General features: G+C 40.0%; 2 protein-coding genes across 14 annotated transcripts in view; one reads left to right on the top strand and one right to left on the bottom strand.

Moving 5' to 3' along the window:
- Positions 1-16,456, top strand: part of TIAM2 (TIAM Rac1 associated GEF 2) — a 90,898-nt gene extending 74,442 nt beyond the window's left edge. For all 7 annotated transcript variants that reach the window (XM_037391108.1, XM_037391106.1, XM_037391107.1 and 4 more), the window contains 12 exons: positions 2,982-3,161; positions 4,659-4,727; positions 5,104-5,229; positions 6,467-6,575; positions 7,156-7,335; positions 8,725-8,843; positions 10,006-10,114; positions 11,835-11,893; positions 12,733-12,838; positions 13,586-13,673; positions 14,231-14,385; positions 15,253-16,456. In XM_037391108.1, coding sequence (XP_037247005.1) covers positions 2,982-3,161; positions 4,659-4,727; positions 5,104-5,229; positions 6,467-6,575; positions 7,156-7,335; positions 8,725-8,843; positions 10,006-10,114; positions 11,835-11,893; positions 12,733-12,838; positions 13,586-13,673; positions 14,231-14,385; positions 15,253-15,896 — 1,944 coding nt within the window. In that variant the 3' untranslated portion in view covers positions 15,897-16,456. The remainder of the gene's footprint in view (positions 1-2,981; positions 3,162-4,658; positions 4,728-5,103; positions 5,230-6,466; positions 6,576-7,155; positions 7,336-8,724; positions 8,844-10,005; positions 10,115-11,834; positions 11,894-12,732; positions 12,839-13,585; positions 13,674-14,230; positions 14,386-15,252) is intronic.
- The window catches only part of TFB1M (transcription factor B1, mitochondrial), a 29,730-nt gene continuing 24,739 nt past the window's right edge, over positions 16,441-21,431 (bottom strand). For all 7 annotated transcript variants that reach the window (XM_037391125.1, XM_037391132.1, XM_037391126.1 and 4 more), the window contains 2 exons: positions 20,094-20,221; positions 16,441-17,397 (listed from right to left, as the gene is read on the bottom strand). In XM_037391125.1, the coding sequence (XP_037247022.1) occupies positions 17,139-17,397; positions 20,094-20,221 (387 nt within the window). In that variant the 3' untranslated portion in view covers positions 16,441-17,138. The remainder of the gene's footprint in view (positions 17,398-20,093; positions 20,222-21,431) is intronic.

Raw genomic sequence — 21,431 nt, 5'->3', positions numbered from 1 at the left:
GTGTCATTGTAATAGCAAATTCAGGGTTAATTCCCACCTTAATTCAAAATTATGGTGGGTGTACGTAGTATCAACTTGGGGCTTCTCTTGAAGCTTCTTGGCTTAAGGGCGGTGGACTGCCAAACTGCTTTGACATCCAGAATGCCCGTGTGGCTTTGAAATCCCAGCTGCAGTCAGTAACGGCAGAGGCTGGGGCTCTCCTGCCCCCACATAAAAGATATAAAAGAGATGTTCTTAGGGGTTGTCACTAGAGCCTTTCTAGAAAAGATCTGTTTTAAACAGCAAAAATAACAAAGAGCAGGACATTGTTCAGCGTGGGAGGCAGAAAGTGGCATCCAGAGCAGTGTGGAAAACAGGTGGAGATCCTGACCTGGGTGGTAAGGGAGTTTGGGGAAGAAATGTGAAGCAAGAATATTTTTTACTCCTCTCTACTTATTTGTTACTATGACGTTTCTCATAGATACTGGGCTCTTGGCCGAGACATTGTGATTTCAGTGGCAAAATGGGTGCCTGCATCCACTATGGTTTGTGCAGTGTGTTGGAGTGAATGTGAAATACTTCTGTCCAATAAGGAGCGTTTCATTCTTGCTTTGACCCGAACGTAAATACCACAGTGGGTACAGAGAATGGGACTGAGGTCTGGATTTTGCAGTCTGGAAGCCTCCCGTAAAAGGAAGGACAGAGAGCAGTACTGCAGGACAAGGGCGGTATTTTTAATGCCAGTACTTTCAAAGACAAAGTGCTTATGTGTTCAGGAACATACTAAAGTTTGTAAAAATCACTACTTGTTGGCATTGTGGCTGAGAGGTAATCCCATGCCTTGGGCTTAGGCCAGTTATGCAGAACAATTTCTGACACCAAAATTACGTTGCTTAGGTGGTCAGATAGTATTTATGTTGAGGAGTGTAATATATTTCTATATGCTTTCTTATTCAGTGGTTCTTGATGGCAGATGCAATTCTCTCCCCAAAGCTGAAGGGGATGGAGAACATAGCATGTTCTCCAGTGTCTGTCTGCCCCATATGTGAAGGTCATGAAGGACGAATAGAGGACTTCTAACTCCTCCTTGCAAAACTGCACCTCATGATGATGTTTATGACTCGCTTTCAATAGGCTGTCTCATATCCTTGATCCAGTGTCCTTTGTCAGGTATCAGGTTGATGTAAATCAAGCTGCCCACACACACCTTGAGCTGTAGAGAGCATAAAATCCGAGTCATTCTGATACAAATACAAAACCTTCTGACATCAGAAACAAAGTAAGCAAGAGTACTTTGGCATTCAGCTACTTAGAAGTTGCTTTAACTTTTAATACACACATTTCCTAAATTAAGTTGTCATTATTTTCAAATTGCTGATTAATTTTAAAGGCATAGAGTGACTGTGATTTTTAAATGTATTCCATCCTTGTGCAGCTGTGTCCTAATAAATGTTGTAAATACAAAATACATCTACATTTCATAGTCCTGCAAGCTGTCATTATACAGGATTGTGAAGATCGTTGCACGTATTAGTGAGGAAAGTATTTTTTTTTAGAGTGGTGGCATTGCTCAAAACAGGGGACAGGGAAGCTTCAGAGTAATACAGACTACAGGGCAAATATTTGACATTTTAACATTTATTTCCAGGTGTAAAGGATGTACCTGTGTTTTGTCACACGAGTGGCTGAGATTTTATATTGCTAGTGGCATTTAGCCTCCACCTCACAGAAGGCTTTGTATAGCTCAGGTCAGCTTCAGAATAACTTCTGCACTTGCTCATTTGATGGCCTGGTATGTTGGTGAACTTAGCTACAGATAATCAGTGGTGGATCAGGACACCCAAAAAGGACTACTTGAAACAGTGTGTGGAATAAATTGGTACAGATTAAGACAGTTCTGAAATGCACTCATGTCCTGATTTCTTCACTGAAGCAAGACTTTCACTTGAAATAAGGCAGCAGTCATAGTCCTCATTTGAACGCATTTGCTAAACAGCAGATAATACATGGCACAGCATATGCAACTGTCCAGTATCTTGAAGAGTGTCTGAAAGAGAGAAGCACTGAAGAAAAATTGTTTCATGCAGTATAAAGAGGTGGTGCTAAGGTAGAATTGGGGAATGGTAGTGATATTCTGGCTTTCAGTAAAAGGTCATTAAGGAAGAGAACAGTGGAATAATTTTCAAATTAGGCATTAAAGATTATTGCCTGCAAATTTTGCTCTCAGATATTAGTGGTGGTCACGCAAGAGCAAACTACGCAACCATTTCATAGTGTCAGAAAAATCTTTCTCTTGCATCTTTGCCTTATAACGTTAACTGTTGATGTTCCATCTCTAATTGCTACCTTGCTTGAAAATTTTCTGGTATTTTTTTCATCTTTATCATTCTTCTAAAGAATCTCAAAGATTTAAGTTCCCATTCACCGGTTTTGAAATAAAAAAATCTTGGTATGTTGTTTTCTTAGAGGAAAGTAATCTAAACATATTTCGACAGCCCAGGACACTGGAGTCTGAACCTTCAGCTCCATGTCCCATTGTTTGAAAAAAAAAAAACACAACACAGTATAGGTAGCAGATGACAAATAAAACAATTATTCTGGATGCTTAAAAGATCTTTATCTACTATTTCATTCTGTTTTGATGCAGTTGCAAAATAAGAGAGATGGAAAACAGTGTGATGTTAGCGCCATAAGAATCAAAGTACATGAGATGTCTGAGTGCGATCTCAACTTTTGCGTCCTACGAGCTTGTATCCGAAGACTAACGATAATTTGCACTGGAAAATCACTATAAAATTTTAATTTCATTTTACTGCTGTGATCTCGATGTGCTATAAATTCAAGCTGTTCAAAGCTATCAGGATACATATTTGACAAAAATCAATGGCATGCTCTGGCCCCCGAATCTGGAACAAGAGCAAAACTTGAGGAATTTAAAAATAATTGTAGTACAGCTTGTATTCTAAAACGTTGGCACTTGTCTCTTTCTTCTCATTTAACAGAGTGCGGAACAGATCAGTGCATTGTGCCGTAACTTCCAAGAAGTCCAAGCAAGCAATATGGAAGGACAGAAGGACAACCAGGATCCACCTCCACGGCCACTGGCTCGCCACCTTTCTGATGCCGATAGATTGAGGAAGGTCATCCAAGAACTTATGGACACTGAGAAATCTTATGTCAAGGTAAAAATAAAATAAAATCTGGCTAGCGACAGCCTTGCTTTTGAAGCTGACCATCATTTGTGGATGGTCTTAACATATTTCATGCTTACCTTTATATAATGAGCCTTCTACAAAGGCCATAACCTACAAAGTTTGCTTGTATAATTGTTCCCGTTGTTTTCAACAGGCTTGCCCCTGTCATAGAGGCTGTAGGATTTGACCTAGTAGCTTTAGTTCTAGTCGATTTGTATTTATATTGGGGAGTGGTAATTTGTGGGAAGTAGATACCTGCAATATGTTATCATAGGGGTTTCCCTGGCGGTATTTCCCTGTTTTTCAAGATGAAAATAAATCTGGTAGAAGAACAGAATAGAATCTACTACAAATTAGAAAAAAAGTTTAATTGTGGAAAGTAGTGCATAATCATTTTTGAATCAGCAAAGCCAAAAGGCACAACTCCAGTTGGTTATTTCTCCTCTGACTGATAAAGCCATAGTTTGTTAGATGTATGTCTTTTCTTTTCTAAACCCCAAATTCATGTGACTGGATGCCAAAAGAAACATAAAAACATGGATTTCATTGACCTTCAGCAAGGAGGAATTTACTGGATCTCAAAACACATACTTACAGATACTGGTACTTGCTGCAATAATGTATATGGAAAAGAAGAGAAAATGCTTTCAGTCTGTTCTTGTTCATACATCCACAATACACTAATACAGCCATATGCTGTAAAGCTTGAGGGAGCTTTACAGAACACAGACCCCCATGTATGTCCAGATGATGTTTCTTACAGAGGAATCGCTTGAACAAAGGCGTGACCATGGAGGTCACCGACACGTGTGAGATTTTACACCAGGTAAAATCCTGGCAGGTTGCACATACTTGTTACGGCGTTCTCGGGGAGATGCTTGTTATTCCTTCTCCATAAGGATTTCTGACATTTCTCTGCTTGGGGTCGGAGGGCTCTGCAGTGGGCCCCAGCCCTGCCACCATGCTTTAGTGTGGGACAGTGACTCTTCAAAAGTGGCACCAATTCTTTGAAGAAGGGACTGAACAAGCCCTTGATCACATCTCCCCTGACAGCATAACTGAACACTTTAACAACAGAATTTTAAAATGTTATGTGTCCTTCTGAATATCACTACTGATGTTTAAATGAGTGGCTATTTATATGGTTGTTCTGACATATATGATTGAAACACTTGACGCTGTTTGTATGCATGGACTCTTTAGAAAGCCATCATCTGTAACATTTGCTCCTCATGCTATGCTAAAATACAATTTGTTATAATCAAGCTCTAAAGACTTAAGGATGAAACTAAAACATTACACTGAAAGCAGCTTTCATCTAATTTAGCAATCACTTCAGTGCTAACAACACGCAGGTGATTTTGTTACAGAAAAGGAATTGTGTCTCTAGTTCATTCCCAAAAATTACCCCTATCCCACAGCTGCTGCATAAAAGAACAATTTCAAACAGTTACATAAAAAGTGAACAATTTCTCTTTCTTGCAGGACTTGAGCTGCCTCTTTGAGCTGTACTTGGAGCCCCTTCAAAATGAAACCTTCCTTACCCAGGATGAGGTGAGGGAATAACTGAAAGATGCGATTTTCATTCTTTTACGGGTTAAGACCTTGGCACTTGGGGTTTGGTTTTCGTTGCTGAGAGCATGGAAAAAAAAGCAAACAACGATAATAATAGGAATTACACCAGTGCCTTTCTGTCTAGTGCGTGCATCACTTCTTTTTTTTAAAAGGTAATTGTTCTTCTGACTTAACTGCCAAGAGATCTTTGCTTTTTTGTAAGGATTTTTTTATAAAATGTGTTTGAAAAGTATTAACAAAGACATTATTGGCCTTTACAGCCTCTTTGTGTGTCACATCTCCTTAGTGGCCTGTTTTCACAAGACCGCTGTTAGGTGCATGGAGAGCTGTGTTTCATAACCTGATGTTTTCACAGATGGAGTCCTTGTTCGGCAGTCTGCCAGAAATGCTGGATTTCCAGAAGGTGTTTTTGGAGACACTTGAAGATGGAATATCATCTTCCTCAGATTTTAACACACTGGAAACGCCATCCCAGTTCCGGGTGAATATTTAGTCATTTAATACTTTGTTCTGTGCCTGCAAATGTTTGTGAAAATCTGCCTTTAAGAACTCCAGGTTTCATATGGTTGCTTTTATGTTTGAAGCTTTGCTTTGGATTACTTGACATCTACTCCACAGTGAAAGATAAGTGCTATTTTTCATGGGTTTATCTTCTGCTTTCCCACGGCAGAAGATGCAACATGGAAGGTGCAGAGTAGACTTTTTGAGTGTACTATCAACTAGCTACGCTTATGGTGCAGAACTCCCTTGTAGCGTAGAAAGTTCTTGTTGCTGTGCTGAATTCTGCCCTGCCCTGTGCTCCCCGCTGTGCCCAGTTCACCCTCCACAGACTGGGAGCTTTTCCTGTTAAACGCGGCATGAGTTTCTCATGTTGTGAGGTCCGAGAAGAGGGCCTGCGAAATGTAGATGGCTGTAGGCTGTGTCACGGTGGCACCACCCAGTACCTGCTCTAACTGGGGGCAGTTGGGTCCCTGGCGATGGAGTCACTGGCTCAGGACCGGGTAAGACTGCTGGCAGGTCTCCCGGACACTTCTTTCCTTTTGTGGAGTAAGCATTGATTAAAAAGAGGGGAGAGGGCTGCTTTCCTCCTCTCCCTCCTCCTTCTCCCCCTCCCCCTCCCTCTCCTCCTCCCTCGCTACTCCTCCTTATCTTTGCTTTGGGAAGCATTTTTCTAAAAACACGTTCCTTATGATTCAGTCCCTCCCACATTTTCCCAACTTCCCCTTCAACCAAGAACATCAGAGGTGTCCTTTATTTACCATGTGCCTGAAAGAAGGAAAACAGCTGGAAAGCCATCCTTTGTGTTTGTTTTACACTGTCCCTTCTGGCTTTGGCGCTTTTATGCCTTGCTCCCTATTGCTCGTGTATTTTCCCAGCACGACATACCCTGTTACATGTCTGTTGATTTTTGTTCCTGTTCCTGTGCTGCCTGAAAGACACAGTAAGGCAGAATATCTGCTGTGGTGTTACCTGCTCAGGGAGAGAGGAGAAAGTTGCAGGCTTTGCCTAAATAGGCTGAACTTTGCACTCAGAGAAATACAAAAACATCATGGAGTTACTACCAGCAGTATATTCATGTAATATATTGTTTTGCATATATATATATGAAATGTATAGAAAGATATTAGATAATCACACCGTTAAGTCTGTGTGTTGTGTGCCTGAAAATTTAATTAGGATTCTATTATGAATTAATATTTTGATTGTGTTGATTTCAGAAATTGCTGTTTTCCCTTGGAGGGTCCTTTCTGTATTATGCTGACCACTTTAAACTGTACAGTGGCTTCTGCGCGAACCACATCAAAGTTCAGAAAGTTCTTGAGAGAGGTAATTTAATGTCTTCATTATTGTAATTAATTTGCATGAATTTCAACTGCAGTGAACTGCTGTAGCAAATCCTGTTGACTTGCAGAGAACGTTGGTACAAAGCAAAGACTAATTGGGTATCTTTCAATAGGAATAGCTGAGATCTGGGGTTCTGCTGAAGTCTAGTATAGAAAGGAAGGGATAAGATTACTTTTGTAACATCCAGGCAGTAGCCTGAATAGTTACAGAAACATCTTTCACAAATTCATGCTGTCTGCAGATCCAGCTCATGCTCCAAAAACCAGCAACAAATGGTAGAATGAGTTAGGAATTACTTCTGCCATCCACTGCAGTGCAGTGGAAGAATTACATTGAGGAATAATCTCACCTTGGTGTAAGTGACCTCGTAGCCCTTATGTATGTTATTGAATGCAGGAAATGATTATGACATGAATAGTGCAAACTACTTGGTAAACCATCTATTGAAAAGGGTGAGACTTTTGGTGCTGGTTACGAGTTGCAATTCTGTGCTTTCAGATTATTGTAGCTTCACGATCATGACTTCCATGTTCATCTAACCAACTCTTTTATTTACCTCTAGCCAAAACAGATAGTGCCTTTAAAGCCTTTCTGAATGCTCGAAATCCCACAAAGCAACACTCTTCTACACTGGAGTCATATCTCATAAAGCCTGTTCAAAGAGTGCTGAAATATCCTTTGCTTTTAAAAGAGCTGGTGTCTCTGACAGACAACGAGAGTGAGGAGCACTACCATTTGACAGGTAACTTCTTTTTTTCTTCTATAGGAATGAATATGAGTTAAGTTTCATTTCCGGCTCTTTCTGAAGATGCAGGTGGCCATGCTGGCAGATAGCACAGAACTTGTCAAAACCTAGAAAGAATTCCCTTCCTCTCCTTAAAAACATTAAGTAGCTTTTTCGTGCTTGTTAGCAACAAGTCCTACTTGGTATGTCCAAGTGCCTTTGAGAAGTAGGTATGCCCAGGATTTGCCATGACAAATAGGACTAGGGTCTTTCTCCTCAATTCTTGCACAGGAGCATGTCAGGTCATAGTGTTGCTTTTTTTCCCCCCACTTGGGAAACACTGACCAAAGCTCCATCTTGTGGTTATTACTCAGTTCCTGAAATGTGTTGGAAATTTAAGAGCACCACAAAAGGAAATTGTTTGAGCTTTGGCTGTGACTTCTGCTTGCGTAGAATAGATGTGTCAAAGCTTTGCAGTCTGCCCATGCAGAAAGACTTAGAATTGATTGCTTTTCTGGGCTCAGGTGCTTGGGGCTTCACCCTGGCGAATTCCAGTTCAGGTCTGTCAGCACTTGGTAGATGAAAGTCTAGAGATGTATTTTATGCATTGATTGTCATTTTAACAAAATAGACTCCAGCAAAATACGTTGTCAGCAAAAAATCCTGAGGCTGTAGCTGACTTCAAAGGGAGCTTCTAATACTGTTCCCTCGCCCTTACAGCCAAGCCGGGGGTGACTTACTTGCAGGTCAGGATGGGTGCCAGACTGCTAAAAGGCTGCACCATTAAGAGCTGGCAGGACTAGAGAAATGAAGGACCCTTGTCCAACTCCTTTCTGAATTAACACAGAAGTCTGATGAAAACTAATGTCATTCTTGCTTGGAAAACAAAATTTAAACAAAACCTGGCCACCAACACTTAATTTCGTGGATACAATCCATGAGGAACTTGTACAACCTAGCACTGTATTTCTTTGTCCATTCTGTGGGAGCCAAGCGCAATTTGTTTCTCTTAAAGCTCATCAGATGACTTATGCTAAGATGGGTGTAGATTACTCTAGAGATTGTAGTGGCCCTATACATGCAAGATTCAAAACTTAACCATGATTACTATCACGTTGCTGTAAATATTATTTACATCTGGAGGCTTATCACTGGAATGTTTATTGCAGCCTTTTCAGGCACTTAAGACACCACACAAGCATTTTTCACTTACTCAGATCAGGAAGCATTCCCTTTACTGTTGCTGTGAAAAAGCGCTGATAAAAGGCTAGAATTCTCCACCAAAGCTTGGGAACACTGCAGCATTTTGCCTGCCTCAAGTGGAATTCAATAAAAAAATGTCATGTTTAGAAAATACAATTTGCAATTGAATTACATAGCTGTCTATGAAATTTTTAAACCTTATAGAAGCGCTGAAGGCAATGGAAAAAGTAGCAAGTCACATCAATGAGATGCAGAAGATATATGAAGATTACGGCACCGTGTTTGACCAACTGGTTGCAGATCAAAGTGGAACAGAGAAGGAGGTAAGAGAAAGAACATGTTTTATTCACTCCTGATGCATTATCCTGCTTGCCATTGGGTCTTTCTCTCTTCCTGAGGTAAATTTTGGAACTTACTTGGGCTGGGATTCCTCCATTCTCCCTTAATATTTTGATTTCCATTTCATATCTGCCCATTGAGTTTCTTTTCGTCAGTAGGTTATGGCAAAATTTTCAGACAGCTGCCAGAGCCGCCTTCTGGACTGACAAGAATTGCAAGCAGGAGTAGACAGTTCTCAGTAGGAAAAATCCTCCTCTTGTCAAATGTTGCAGAGATTATCTGTGCTCCAAGGCGCTCAGATTTTATGCTATAGAGTTCTTAAGATATTATTTCACCCGTAGAAATGAAAATGGCAATTCAAGGGGTTTCACATTAAGGTCTGTTACTCCCATTCTCTACACTTCCAGTGCTGAGGCATCCACGGGTATTTGTCAGAGCAAAACCCATTAGTTAAAAAGACTGTGTGCCTGCATCTCCCACAGCTGGGGCAGCAAGGTCTCAACTTAGCCATTTACATCAAACGGTTACTAAGTAGATCAAATCTGTAAAGGTGGAGATGAGATATGAGAGATGCTGGCTCCGTTGTTTTATTTCCTCCTAGTAAAAGCCGAATCACCCCCATTAGCTACCTGGTTTATCACAGTTTATGGGGAAACAAAACTTGACAGCCTGGGAGATTCTTCACAGCCTTACATTGTGTCCCATGAAGAAAGGAGCCTCAGAGAGCAAGACCTCCATTAATTCTGCCATTGGCAGTGTCATGAATACTAATTACTCTATAGAAATTAAAGATACTTACAGCTAATAAATCAGCCAGTTCACAACTGGCTATTCGTAAGTGACAGATCATCAGATCAACTTAATATTCTTCTAAGTTATTAATAGTAAGAACTTCTATCCAGCTTCCGTAACTTAGGGGCTGTTACTTTCTATAGCTGTTACCTATTTTAAAAGGGGGATTACTCACACTCTTCCTGCCATAGTGCAGGTTTCTCTGCCTTTCTCTCTGTACATAATAAAACAGATCCTTAAAGTTAGTGATGTGTACTCATTTATGTTTTACTCACCTACTTTACTGTGGATTGCAGCACTGATGTATGTATTTACACTATTTATTTATATTATCTATGTTATTATTTAATACAGGTGACAGAGCTTTCAATGGGAGAACTTCTGATGCACTCTACAGTTTCCTGGCTGAATCCTTTCCCATCGTTGGGCAAAGCAAGAAAAGACCTTGAACTTACAGTGTTTGGTAAGTGTCCTCCTTAATGACTCTCTGCTCTTTCAAATCTAAAGATTACCACATTAAACCTTCTCCAAGACGAAAGCCACCATCTCCTCATGTGATGTGTAGGGCAGACTGACACCTGAATACACAGTTGTATTTCCCAATATGAGAAAAGTTTCCATTCGTTTGTTTGCTGTTGCTGTTTGCTCTGTAAGCCAACCTCAGCTGTTCTGCTGCCGATATGTAAACTAGGGAAATCAACGATTTTCAAGAGGCAGTATTCTCTTTCGAACAATCTAGTAAACCAAGTTTTCGAAGGAGGCTGGTAGGAAAATCATGATTATTCTACTCTTGTGAATTCAGGCTAACTTCTGCTTTACAGCTACTGCATCAAAATCCCCGTCCAGATTGTTTTAACCTGAAAAATGGATGTGGAAATGAGAGCATACACACAAGAGTTTTATTTAATAGTATATATATGATTAATCACTTAATAATTACCTGAATAATTAAATCTTCCAGTGAAACAACTTAGACACTTTTCCATTTTCTTAGGAAAATATTTCTTTAAAATGTCATTGGATAAACACCTACAGAACAACTCCAAGTTGACAAGAGGCAAGTTTCTCTTTCTTAGGGTTGTCATGTGCTCCTTCCATGGGAAGCATGGCAAGTTAGGGGAGAGGATGCTTCTAACAGAAGAACAAATAGGAACTACCTGCCAGGTTCCTTGGATGAGCTTCTCAGCGATCCACGTGTGCCACCCACTTCCCAGCAGGATATGTATGAATGAAAAGGCTCTGGCCTGATGCTTTAGCTTGGACTGCTCATCTGCCACTTGGGAAACTACGTTTTATTCTCACCTCAAACCCTATGTGGGCAGCTTAGAAAATGCACCTAATAGGTGGAACTGAAGGAAACTGCCAAGCTCTGGGCTCAGTGCTGTGCTCACTGTGTTGCATCTTGGCTTCACATAGGGATTGAGACTCAACTGCGCACTATTGCTTCCTCTCCTCTTCCACTAGAAGGGAACATGGACACGTGAGCAGAGATAGAGCTACACTACCCTACAGTCTCATCTGGGATGCAGGAATGCTCTGCAGAGCCATCCCTGATTTCACCTGCGCAGCTTCAATGCCCCTGTGTTTCATCTTACAGATGAAAGAGAACATGTCCCTGCCTCCCTGGAGACTGAAAGATTAGATAACATTAGTGAGCCGCTCCATTCGCATGTTGTGGAAGCCAGATATTTCCTGCAGATGGAAAACTGGGAATTGAGATGTTTGAGTTTCCAAATAAACAAATGCTGAACTGCAGACAGAACAGACTTAGCATCCCTTTTCACAGCACTCTCTTGCTACAGGCCCTTCATTCCACTTGAAAACATCCACTGATTACGAAAAGAAAACCTGAACCTTTATATTTAACCTACGCCTGCTGTATTTGTTTATGTGAAGACTTACAGGAGACAGGTTGCTAGTCATTTCAAAATAAATGCGCAGAGTGGCTTAATCCTTAAATATTCAGAACAAAATCTTGAAGTAAAAATACTGCCATTGCATGAACAAGTGTAGGATGACAAACCCAGCTGGCATCTTAATACAGGGCAGGTGCTTTTCTATCAGTTTGCTTACCCCATTCTTCACGCTCCTGTGACAACAGTAATCAGCTTCTCCAAGGTAATATTTTCTTTGAATAATACACCTGTAATTAAAAGTTTTCCTTTTTTTTCTTTCTTTTTCAGTTTTTAAGAGGGCTGTAATACTGGTATATAAGGAGAACTTCAAACTGAAAAAGAAAATGGTAAGTCTGGTGCCAGTGGACGTGGTGGGTATGTATGCACAGGATCCTACTGCAGTGTGACAGGGACCACACCAGTGCTGAGGGGCAGTGACTGCAGTGAAATGCCACTTTCCCTCGCTAGGCTGGAATTCTAGCTGTCACAGCTAGAACAAGTGCTCAGTATGTGTGTAGCAATAAATATTTTTTGTTACTTAGTAAACAGCAGCATTTTCTCTGTATGAGCCCCGTATTAGTTCTATCAAGCGGAATATGAAACATTGTCCTGTGTAGGAATCGTGAATTCTTCCAGGTGGCATTTACAATAGCCTACCTTAACAGTGTGTGTAGGTGAAAGACCTCTATTCATAGACCTTTGATCACCCTGGGGGGAAAGGAAAAGGGGCGTTATAAACACAACCTCCTCTGTCCCCTTTTACAAAACTGGAATGCCAAGTCAAGTCCTGAGTACCAGTAGTGAAGTCCTGCACCACGCTTATCATAGCAGATGGAGGGGCTCTAAAAATAGCAGCAACAGTAACATGATTAATGTATTCTGCTAATCAACAGTCTGCAGGTACCTTCATGGCCAACTTGTTCCCTTACTTGTATGTACTTACATGGAAAGTATTACTTTATATCCATTAAAAACAAGTGCTTTTAAAAGCTGAAGCAATTACAAATGCCAGTAGTTGTGTCTATCCCCATTTCAACTACATTTACAGGCACGTATTTTGGTACTGAAGGAAACAGTCTAATAAATTTAGTTTCTCTTCAGAGGCAGGTCTTTTAAGAGTAACTCAAAAAAACCCCACTTTTTTTACTTCTGCTTCTTAGAACTATCTGCTGTTTTTCTTTTGCAGCCCACTAATGTTCGTGCTGCACATAACTATGGTGACTTGGATCCGTTTAAATTTCGTTGGCTGATTCCTTTATCTGCTCTTCAAGTTCGACTGGGGAACACAGCAGGTAATTCCCTCACATTGAATATTTCAGGACTGAACTTTTCTGAGATTCTGTAATACTGCTTCTTTCATGTGTCTTTCTGGAGCTTATGGAAACAGGCAGGTGTAGAGAAAAATAGTATCTATTGTTGCACTCAAGAAGGTACAGGCTTGATATATTAACAGACTTTCTTCATTTGGTTTGTTGGCTTCTTTTGTGAGTTCAGGAAGATGCAACATGATGTGAAAGAATGACAGAATGGAAATCCCCAATGAAAAGATACCATGAACGGGAAGGTGATTTACCATGGTTGATGTCCTGGTGACACCCTTATGCTGTGTGTGTGCTGACCCTTGTGTTTTTCCAAATGTAGAAAAGTTGACTGTCATCTCTGGTAGTAGAAGGTTGTGGTTTTATTTTTCCTTTAAGTTGATCTTTATGATCCTCTCCAGTTCTTTATCTTCTGTAAAGTGTCACTAGGTGTTTAGAGCAAATAAATGCTTTGCGCACCTGGGAGAAGGCAGCAAGAGGGAATAAGAATAGGGGGAAGCAACTCTCCAAGAGAGAAGTTATCAAAGACAGCACTAGGCTGCTGGAACAGGAGAGTTCAGGGGACCTCCCTTTGGGTTCCACCTTGGGTGAGACCTTCTGTGGATCTACCCATGGCTATGTTAACACTGCCTTCAGGAGTGGAAGAGCTCTACACTGGTCTTTCTGATGCCGAAGGTTTTGTAAAGTATATACAAAAATAATGTTTCCTTCCATGAACAGGAACAGAGAACAGCTGTATCTGGGAACTGATTCACACAAAGTCAGAACTAGAAGGCAGGCCAGAAACAATTTTTCAGTTGTGCAGCAGGTAAGCTTTACCTAGAGGTTGTTTTTGACAAATCACATTAATGGAATTAAAAAATTAAAAAGATTTTCCCCTGCGTGACCTCTGCATCAGCACTTCTAATGCGGCTGTCACTCTATGAATCCAGGCACTATGCCAGTGTTCAACTGCAGAAAGTATAACAATTTGAAAAGGGATTGAATTTGGTGCAGTGATCTGCACAGACGTATAATCATAACTTCCAGTACAATATGGGCAGAGTAACTGATTTATCAGACTCTCAGTTGGTTAGCAGAAATTACCTTCTGATTAAAGACCACTTCAGGGCCAGTGCCTTGGTACAGAAGTTACCTTTCAGTCTGTTTTTCTGAAAGGAAGTAATGAAGATCTCAAAACACAAAGTGTGTGAAATGCCTAACAGTGCATAAAGATGTTAGCTGCAAAACCACTACTACAGCAAGCTACTGAAAAAACCCCACTGCACTAAAGCACATCAGCAGAAAGAGGGGAGGCAGATTTTATCCCAACAGTGTCTTACTTCAGAGAGGAAACTTAGGTTATCTGTTTTCTTAAACTTGCAGTGACTGTGAGAACAAGACTAACATCGTGAAGGTGATCCGTTCCATTTTGCGGGAGAATTTCAGGCGTCACATAAAATGTGAGCTACCGCTGGAGAAAACATGTAAAGATCGCCTTGTCCCACTCAAGAACCGTGTACCTGCAACAGCCAAACTGGGTAAGAAACGCATCCTCAAAGAGAAAAATGGAGTCTGGACTCCAGTGCTGGCAGAAGGTTTGCAATTATTACCGTAACTGTAGTGCGTCATGTGCCAGACCCACAAATTCCATTTTTTGGGGGGGCTGGGGAGGCGGTAGGGTTTCTTCACAACTCAGTGCATGACAAGGGCTACAGGAGATAAGCAAACTTGCCATCCCCCCCATGCGCTGATGTGTCATTAGATCTTTTAAGGGAAGACTTAAGGCCCAAATTAATTTTGGTGGGAAGAAACAGATTCCCTTTGGCATGCAGTATTAGTGCTCTTTCCTCTGGGTTCCCTTTAGTAACTCAGCCCTAATAACATTTACAACTAAAACAACGGGCAGAAGGCAGGAGTCTCGCTTCTTTCAACGCACTAAATCTGCATCCCAGCAGATACCCTAATTAAGTACAGGCTTCAGACATTTTAGCTAAATGAGTAGCTACTGGTATTTCAAGTTCTCAGTCTGATCAGTTGTCTGTAAAATCCTCTTAACATCACAGGAACCGGGACAGTTCATGTCCTGCCTGCAACCTGGCCCTCCAGTGCTTGAGGTGCCTGAATCACTCGTGCTTTCCTGCAGAAGCATGTAAATCATTACTACAATTTTTGGAGGATTCTGTATATATTACACGTGAAGGCAAGCATATAGGCCCTGGGGTAGGTGGAATGAAAACTCTTGAGATGGGATTGCACTGTTGGTATCAGAATGCTGACAGATCTGACCTGGGATGGTTATCAAATGAAACAATGTACACTGCAATTACAAGGGGGCTATTGCGACAGACAGTGTAACCAGCTAATGTTTTGCTGAGAAAACCACCCTGCCTTTTTCCTCTGCACAGCTTCCACGAGGTCCTTGAAGGTACTGAAGAATTCATCCAGCAGTGAGTGGAATGGTGATGCAGGGAAAGGCACCTTCCAGGACTCTGACGAGTGCAGCCTGAGCAGCAGTACTCAGAGCAGCAGCTGCCACACCACTGAGAGCATACAGGAGCCCAAGAACTCTTCTCCTGATAAACACGTACAGAGCTGTGCATCTGACTTCTCTAATGTTCTTGTCAAAGAATCTGATATTCTCAGTGATGATGATGATGATGATGACTATCAGAGCCTAAAGAAGGGCAGCCCTACAAAAGACATTGAAATACAGTTCCAACGGCTGAAGATTTCAGAGGAACCAAGTACTGACTCTGAACGAGATCAGGCTGCTGAAAATGAGGAGGGAGATGGCTTCGAGACAGGACAGCATCCAAAGCTGGTGCGTGGACATTTCTGCCCAGTGAAGAGAAAACTGAACAGCACAAAGCGTAACAGAGGAACTTTAACGGCAATGCAAGAACGCCACCAGTCCCTTGACAGTCACTCTGATGCTGCAAACCTGGATCTGAACTCTATTTTAGAGAGGGAATTTAGCGTCCAGAGTTTAACATCTGTAGTTAATGAGGACTGCTTTTATGAAGCTGTGGAGAGGCATAGGAAATCCTAGCTTTCTAAGCACTATATTTAAAATACTCATTTGCAATCCACATGAAATTCAACAAACTTGTTTTGCTTTAGAAGTAGTAAATTCATGGAAGCTGCAGGAAAACTACTATCTGATTTTGTGCACTAATACATTTTCTCCACAAAAACAGCTGTAAAGGATTCTTAAGTTATTTTAATTTATTGTGGATCAAAAATAGATTAAGTTGGCCATGGTCTGTATATTAGTTCATCCCTTTCAAGGAGTTATTAAGGTGATGTAGTGTTCCTGGGGAGGGGAAGGGAAGGACGGCCTCATTAGTATTTTAAGTAACATGGAAAAGGTGCTAGTCAGTGGCAGAAGGGTTTACAAAGGAAAGTAACATTGCAAAATGGATTTTTTCAATATCTTGGGCATTTTCTTTCTTTGGTTTTCATTTTTGCTTTATTTAAAGCAGAATTAAGTTATTTTAATGCGTTTTAGTGCACAATAGTGCAGAAATTTCATTTTTGTAAGTTTCAAGATGCTGTTTATACTTTATACATATGTGTAAATACAAAAACAAAGCTTGGCCTGTAATCTTTTATTTGACTGTATTTTTTATTTTCTCTACCGCCTGTACAGTAAAAAGACAAACAAGTATTATATTTAGCCCTGTTTTCTAGTTTTTATCACGCTGCTTTTTTCTAGTTGGAACTTTAAATCCCAAATTCTTTGCCTTTGCATAAACGAGAAGAGTATTAGCAGACCGTGAGACAATCTGTGCACTTTATCCTCCTTTAAGCCAGTCACTCAAGTACATTTATACAAGAGTTTTGGCTTGTGTTTTTTAAAGTTACTCTGCACAGGAGGATGTTCCAGGATAAAAAGAATGCAAAAACCCAAACACCATCTCATGTGCTGAAATATGAAAAATATTTTTTCTTATGTTTCAATAATGCACTTTCAATTCATACAAATCTAAATTATTTTAGAAGTATCCCAACTTAAATCACATATCTCACAACATACCTTGTTCTTGGTATGTGTTCCAGCCATTCTCCTTAAGTAAAAAGAACCTGCAGGTACCATGTAACTGGATTGTTTTTTCACTTTTGTCTGCAGCTGAATGAAATGAATAAATAAAATGGGAAAGCCCTCTCTCCCAACCACTTTCTCAAAAGTAATTTTTCAATACCTGCAGAAATGTAAGAATATATAAGCCTCCTTTTACTGAATCAGCACCTGTAGATCAAGGAGTTTAATTGAAAAATCAGTCTGCTGCTGTTACAGCTGCTCTTCCTCTTCCCTTTGTTCAGGCTGACTGGTACTTTTAAGTGAGCTTGTCTTCTTCTTTTGCTTCAGATCTTCTCTGTAGTTGTACACAAAAAGGCTTGGGTCTTCATTGCACATTTTCCTGTATGTATTGCACAGATTTCTAAAGTGTGACATGGACAGCTGAAAAGGACGCAGAGTTGGATCAACATTTGCTGTCAGCAGCAGCTGTTCTGTTCTTTTCAAACGTCCACTTTCAGGAAACAAGGTCCTAAAAGGTGTGGGGAGAAGACAAATTCAAACCAGTTTCCCTTCACGGTAACAGGATCCTCTTGGGAATTTACTTAATACAGGTTTGCTATTAAGTATGTCACTACTTTAGCTGTGACACTCAATATAGCTCAATTACGTAAGCAAACAGAGACATGTAAGGGCCCTTTTTCTGCAAATTATGACAACATAGGAATGCATATAAATATATTGCACATTAAACACATTCATGTATGTTCATATTCGCACACATTGAAAAGAGTTTGGGGCATGGATAGAGTCACAGGGCCTTCTTACAATTAGCCTTATATTTAAGAGAGCAACAAAAGATTAAACTGTGGAAAACAGATCAGATCCAAATCATATGAATTTTTCTTACAGGCTGTTTCATTCCAATGGGAAAGATATTGTTATCACTTGTCATTAATACTGTAATTGTAATGCCTGAAAAAAAGCCGAGAAGGAGGAAAGGAGTATTTCATTATCATTCACTTTTTAATATTTAGAACTTAGAGAATGTGCCAGGAGTCCTCGATTCTTTTTTCAGCCCTGTCACTGTTCATAGATAATCTTATCAGTTCATTTACTCTGTGGCCAGATACTTCAGTACCTCTCACAAGTTCCTCAAATTCTAATGAACAGTATTATTTCAAGTGTTAACGTCTCACAAAAATACATAGAACAAAGTGCAAACTACTGAAAGGACGAGCTAGCTCTTATTATCAGTAGTTCTCAGTCTACAATGAGCCAGGAAGGCAGAAAATTTGCACATGCTTGATGTGCATGTCTCAGTTTTCAAATGATCCCACTCCGTCACACACATAGAAGACCTAAAAATGCTGTAGAACTAATACAGTAACACCCCCAGCTGTGTTTCACAGGTTGGCTGGATAAGCTAATCAAAAGGCTTTGTGTAAGGAAGAGACAGTTGGCTCCTGGTAGGCAGACAGAATACAAAGTTAAGAAAGGGTTTAAAATAACAGGACAAGGCTGGCACTTGAGGGAACAATCCTGTTTAAAGGATGTGGTCAACAATGACTCCATGACTCCAGGCCTTAGTCAAAAATGTCCCCATTAATTCAGCATCTAGGTCAGCAAGGTTATAATGGATCAATCCTTATTTTGATATCCCTCCTCATGTTATACTCTCCTTTGATTTGGTAGGTAAAGGATGTACTTGGAGCCAAAAATTTATATATGGACTATGGACCATCTTATAAATGATCATGAATGGCAACTCAAACTACAACATTTTTCTTCATGGACTCAACAGCTTACTCTTACATGCCATCTCTGTCTCATATCCCAGAATTTACACACAAATATAAACTGATTCTATTACCTTGGTTTTATACAGTATATGTGAGAGGCAGATAGACAGGTAGCTTATAATGAACTTAATAGCCTTATTATACACCAAAATTTGGCAATTTTTTTCAGGTCAGCTAAAGAATAAGAGGATTGTGTTTCTTAGCTGCACACTAGGGCTAAAGTACGATAAGCTGCTAGGGGATATGTGATGCCCAAAAGTTCAGGTTCCCCCTCCTTGCCTCAAAAGAATGTAGAGCAGCTTTAGCGATTTGAGATTACACAATAGTTGTGGGGGAATTTTTAAACTTTAGCAAAAATATTCTACATAACATAGATATGCTGACTGCATACGCCTCCTGCTTACATTGTCAATTCTTTCACAAAAAAACCCACACAACCCCACCACCTTGTAAATCAAATACAAATTGATCCAGAGTTCAGATACCTCATTATCCAACGGCCTCCAAAACATACTTCAAACCCTAACCCGGGCAAACTGGTACTCATTTTAGATCCAATGTCTGCATCCCAGACATCCGTGGACTTCACTGTCTCAAGCACAAAAAGCCCAAAACCAGAGGCAAAATTCTATGTTCACCTTTAAAATAGCAACATATAAGGCTTGTAGTTCAGTAATGTAGTGTCTACCCTAATTCTGGACTGCATCAGGGCCAAAACTGCCCAGCACAATTCAGCTAGCCCAAGCTGCGGCAGCACGCCTCTAGTCCTAACAGCAGCTCTGTCGCACATTCTGAAGTGCTGAACACTGGGTTTTTCCCATACCAGGTCAGACATGTGGCTATGTAGAGTTTTAACAGGATCTGTGGTGAACAGACTGCAGGTTTCTTGCATCAGTTAAGAGAACCTGGTAAATTCCCTCAGTAAGACAGGCATTTTTAAAGAGCCAGTAAGAACTCCATAAAAGGGCAAGCACAGAAACAAGAATTTGACCTTTTGACATTATCCCCAAATAAGTAACATTTCCTACAGATGACGTTCTCCCTCCTCACACTGCCATCTTCATTCTGAATTTTGATACTTTCGATTTTTTAACTCAACCAACAAATGCTGTATTTTTTGTGGTTGGTTTCTTTTTTGGCTTCTGAGACAGACAACTATTGGAAAGAACACTCATTTATCCTAGTAATTTTAACAACTTCAACTGCACTAACAAAAACCGCACAGTAATTATTACATAATTACAGCAGAAGGAGATTCATCTCATACTTCTGTCTCCATCCTGAAATGGAAAGGTCTGATGAACTATGATGACAAATTTAAAATGGGAGGAATAAAATCAAATGCTGCAAGTGTTTCTCAACTGACATAGTAGCTGACACATTTACAAAAACATTATCTGAGAATTTTTCGTTAAAAGATCCTTACTCGATTCCGCGGAAGCAGTATTTTCTTCTAAACTGAAAAACGCTTCGAACCACTTTTTCTACTAGCTCGAACGGCTGCTCTATCTTTGGTTGCACCAATGGAGTGAAATGCACCACAGCCACATCCACCTATACGAAAAGGATAGATAGATTTGAGTAGATACATTCCTCTGAGGCACGTTATTTCTAAGTTAACTGGCTAGACATCAGGAAACAGACAGAACATAGCAAGACACTATCGTGACAGGTAACATAGCTGTGCAGTGACTAATGTCACACTATTTGAATACAAAGATTTGCGCCTTAAATTTCAAGGCCCTACAGAATTTTAGTCTTAGTTATCTACATATTTCCAATTAGTTCATATGCCATTACTACTTAGTACTTTTTTCCCTATGGCACCTCCTTCATCTAGAACAACTTCCATGTAATCTGTAAAGTAATTAGCACTTCTTTCTTCAGATCCTTCCACAAGACAATTCTGACATGATACACAAATTAGGCAATATTCAATATACAAGCTGAAGGGCAGCTGGAGAAAATTGGTATTATAATTAGAAATCAAACCCATTCCCTATATGTTTTCTGTTGCTCTAGGGCTTTTCTAAAATGTAAGCCAAGGAATTACTTTTCAGCATATTAAGATTTTAGAATTCCAGTCTATTTAAAGGAATGGTAGGTAGAAATAAGTTCATAGTCAGTTTAAGTGACCACACACCTCTATTTACACTGTGTATCACAGTTCATTCAAATTATATTCAAATGATTCTACAAAGATTTTTTTCAAGCTTGTTTTATTCTTTTATAGTTCTAAAATCAGCTTGGCTCACAGAATGGTCACTTTCCCTGTGTCTGAAAACAAAATGAAATAACATCCTCCCTTCAATGTACACATATATACATATAAAAGCATAAAATATGTCATGCAATTATAGAGATACTATATTACACAGAAATGCCAAGAATTCAGACTTCTGTATTAGAAAAATAGAGGCTGGGCTAAAAATCCAGTTCTGCACAACATCAAATAAAACAGTTCACCTTCCAAACTAGATATTAACAATAACAATGAAAAATTTTTCTGGCGAAGCACACTGAAAATTTGTACAATTTGTACAAGTACTGGTACTGAACAACTACAAAATTTTAAGCACCAGACTTTTTAAAACATTCAGTCTTTTATTTAAGAAGTCTGCTAATATGATGGGCAGTCATCTATCTTTTAAAAAGGTCTGAAAATCAATATTGACATTCATTGAACAGATTCTACGTGACATTAAACTGAAGATGTGCTAGTTCTGATTGAAATAAAAGATACACTCAGGGCAAAGAACAGCTT

This window comes from Falco rusticolus, chromosome 6, assembly GCF_015220075.1.
Source record: "Falco rusticolus isolate bFalRus1 chromosome 6, bFalRus1.pri, whole genome shotgun sequence".
In the NCBI taxonomy this organism is placed as follows: domain Eukaryota; kingdom Metazoa; phylum Chordata; class Aves; order Falconiformes; family Falconidae; genus Falco; species Falco rusticolus.
Note: the sequence above shows the minus strand (reverse complement) of the source record. Positions and strands in the feature narration are given on the sequence as shown.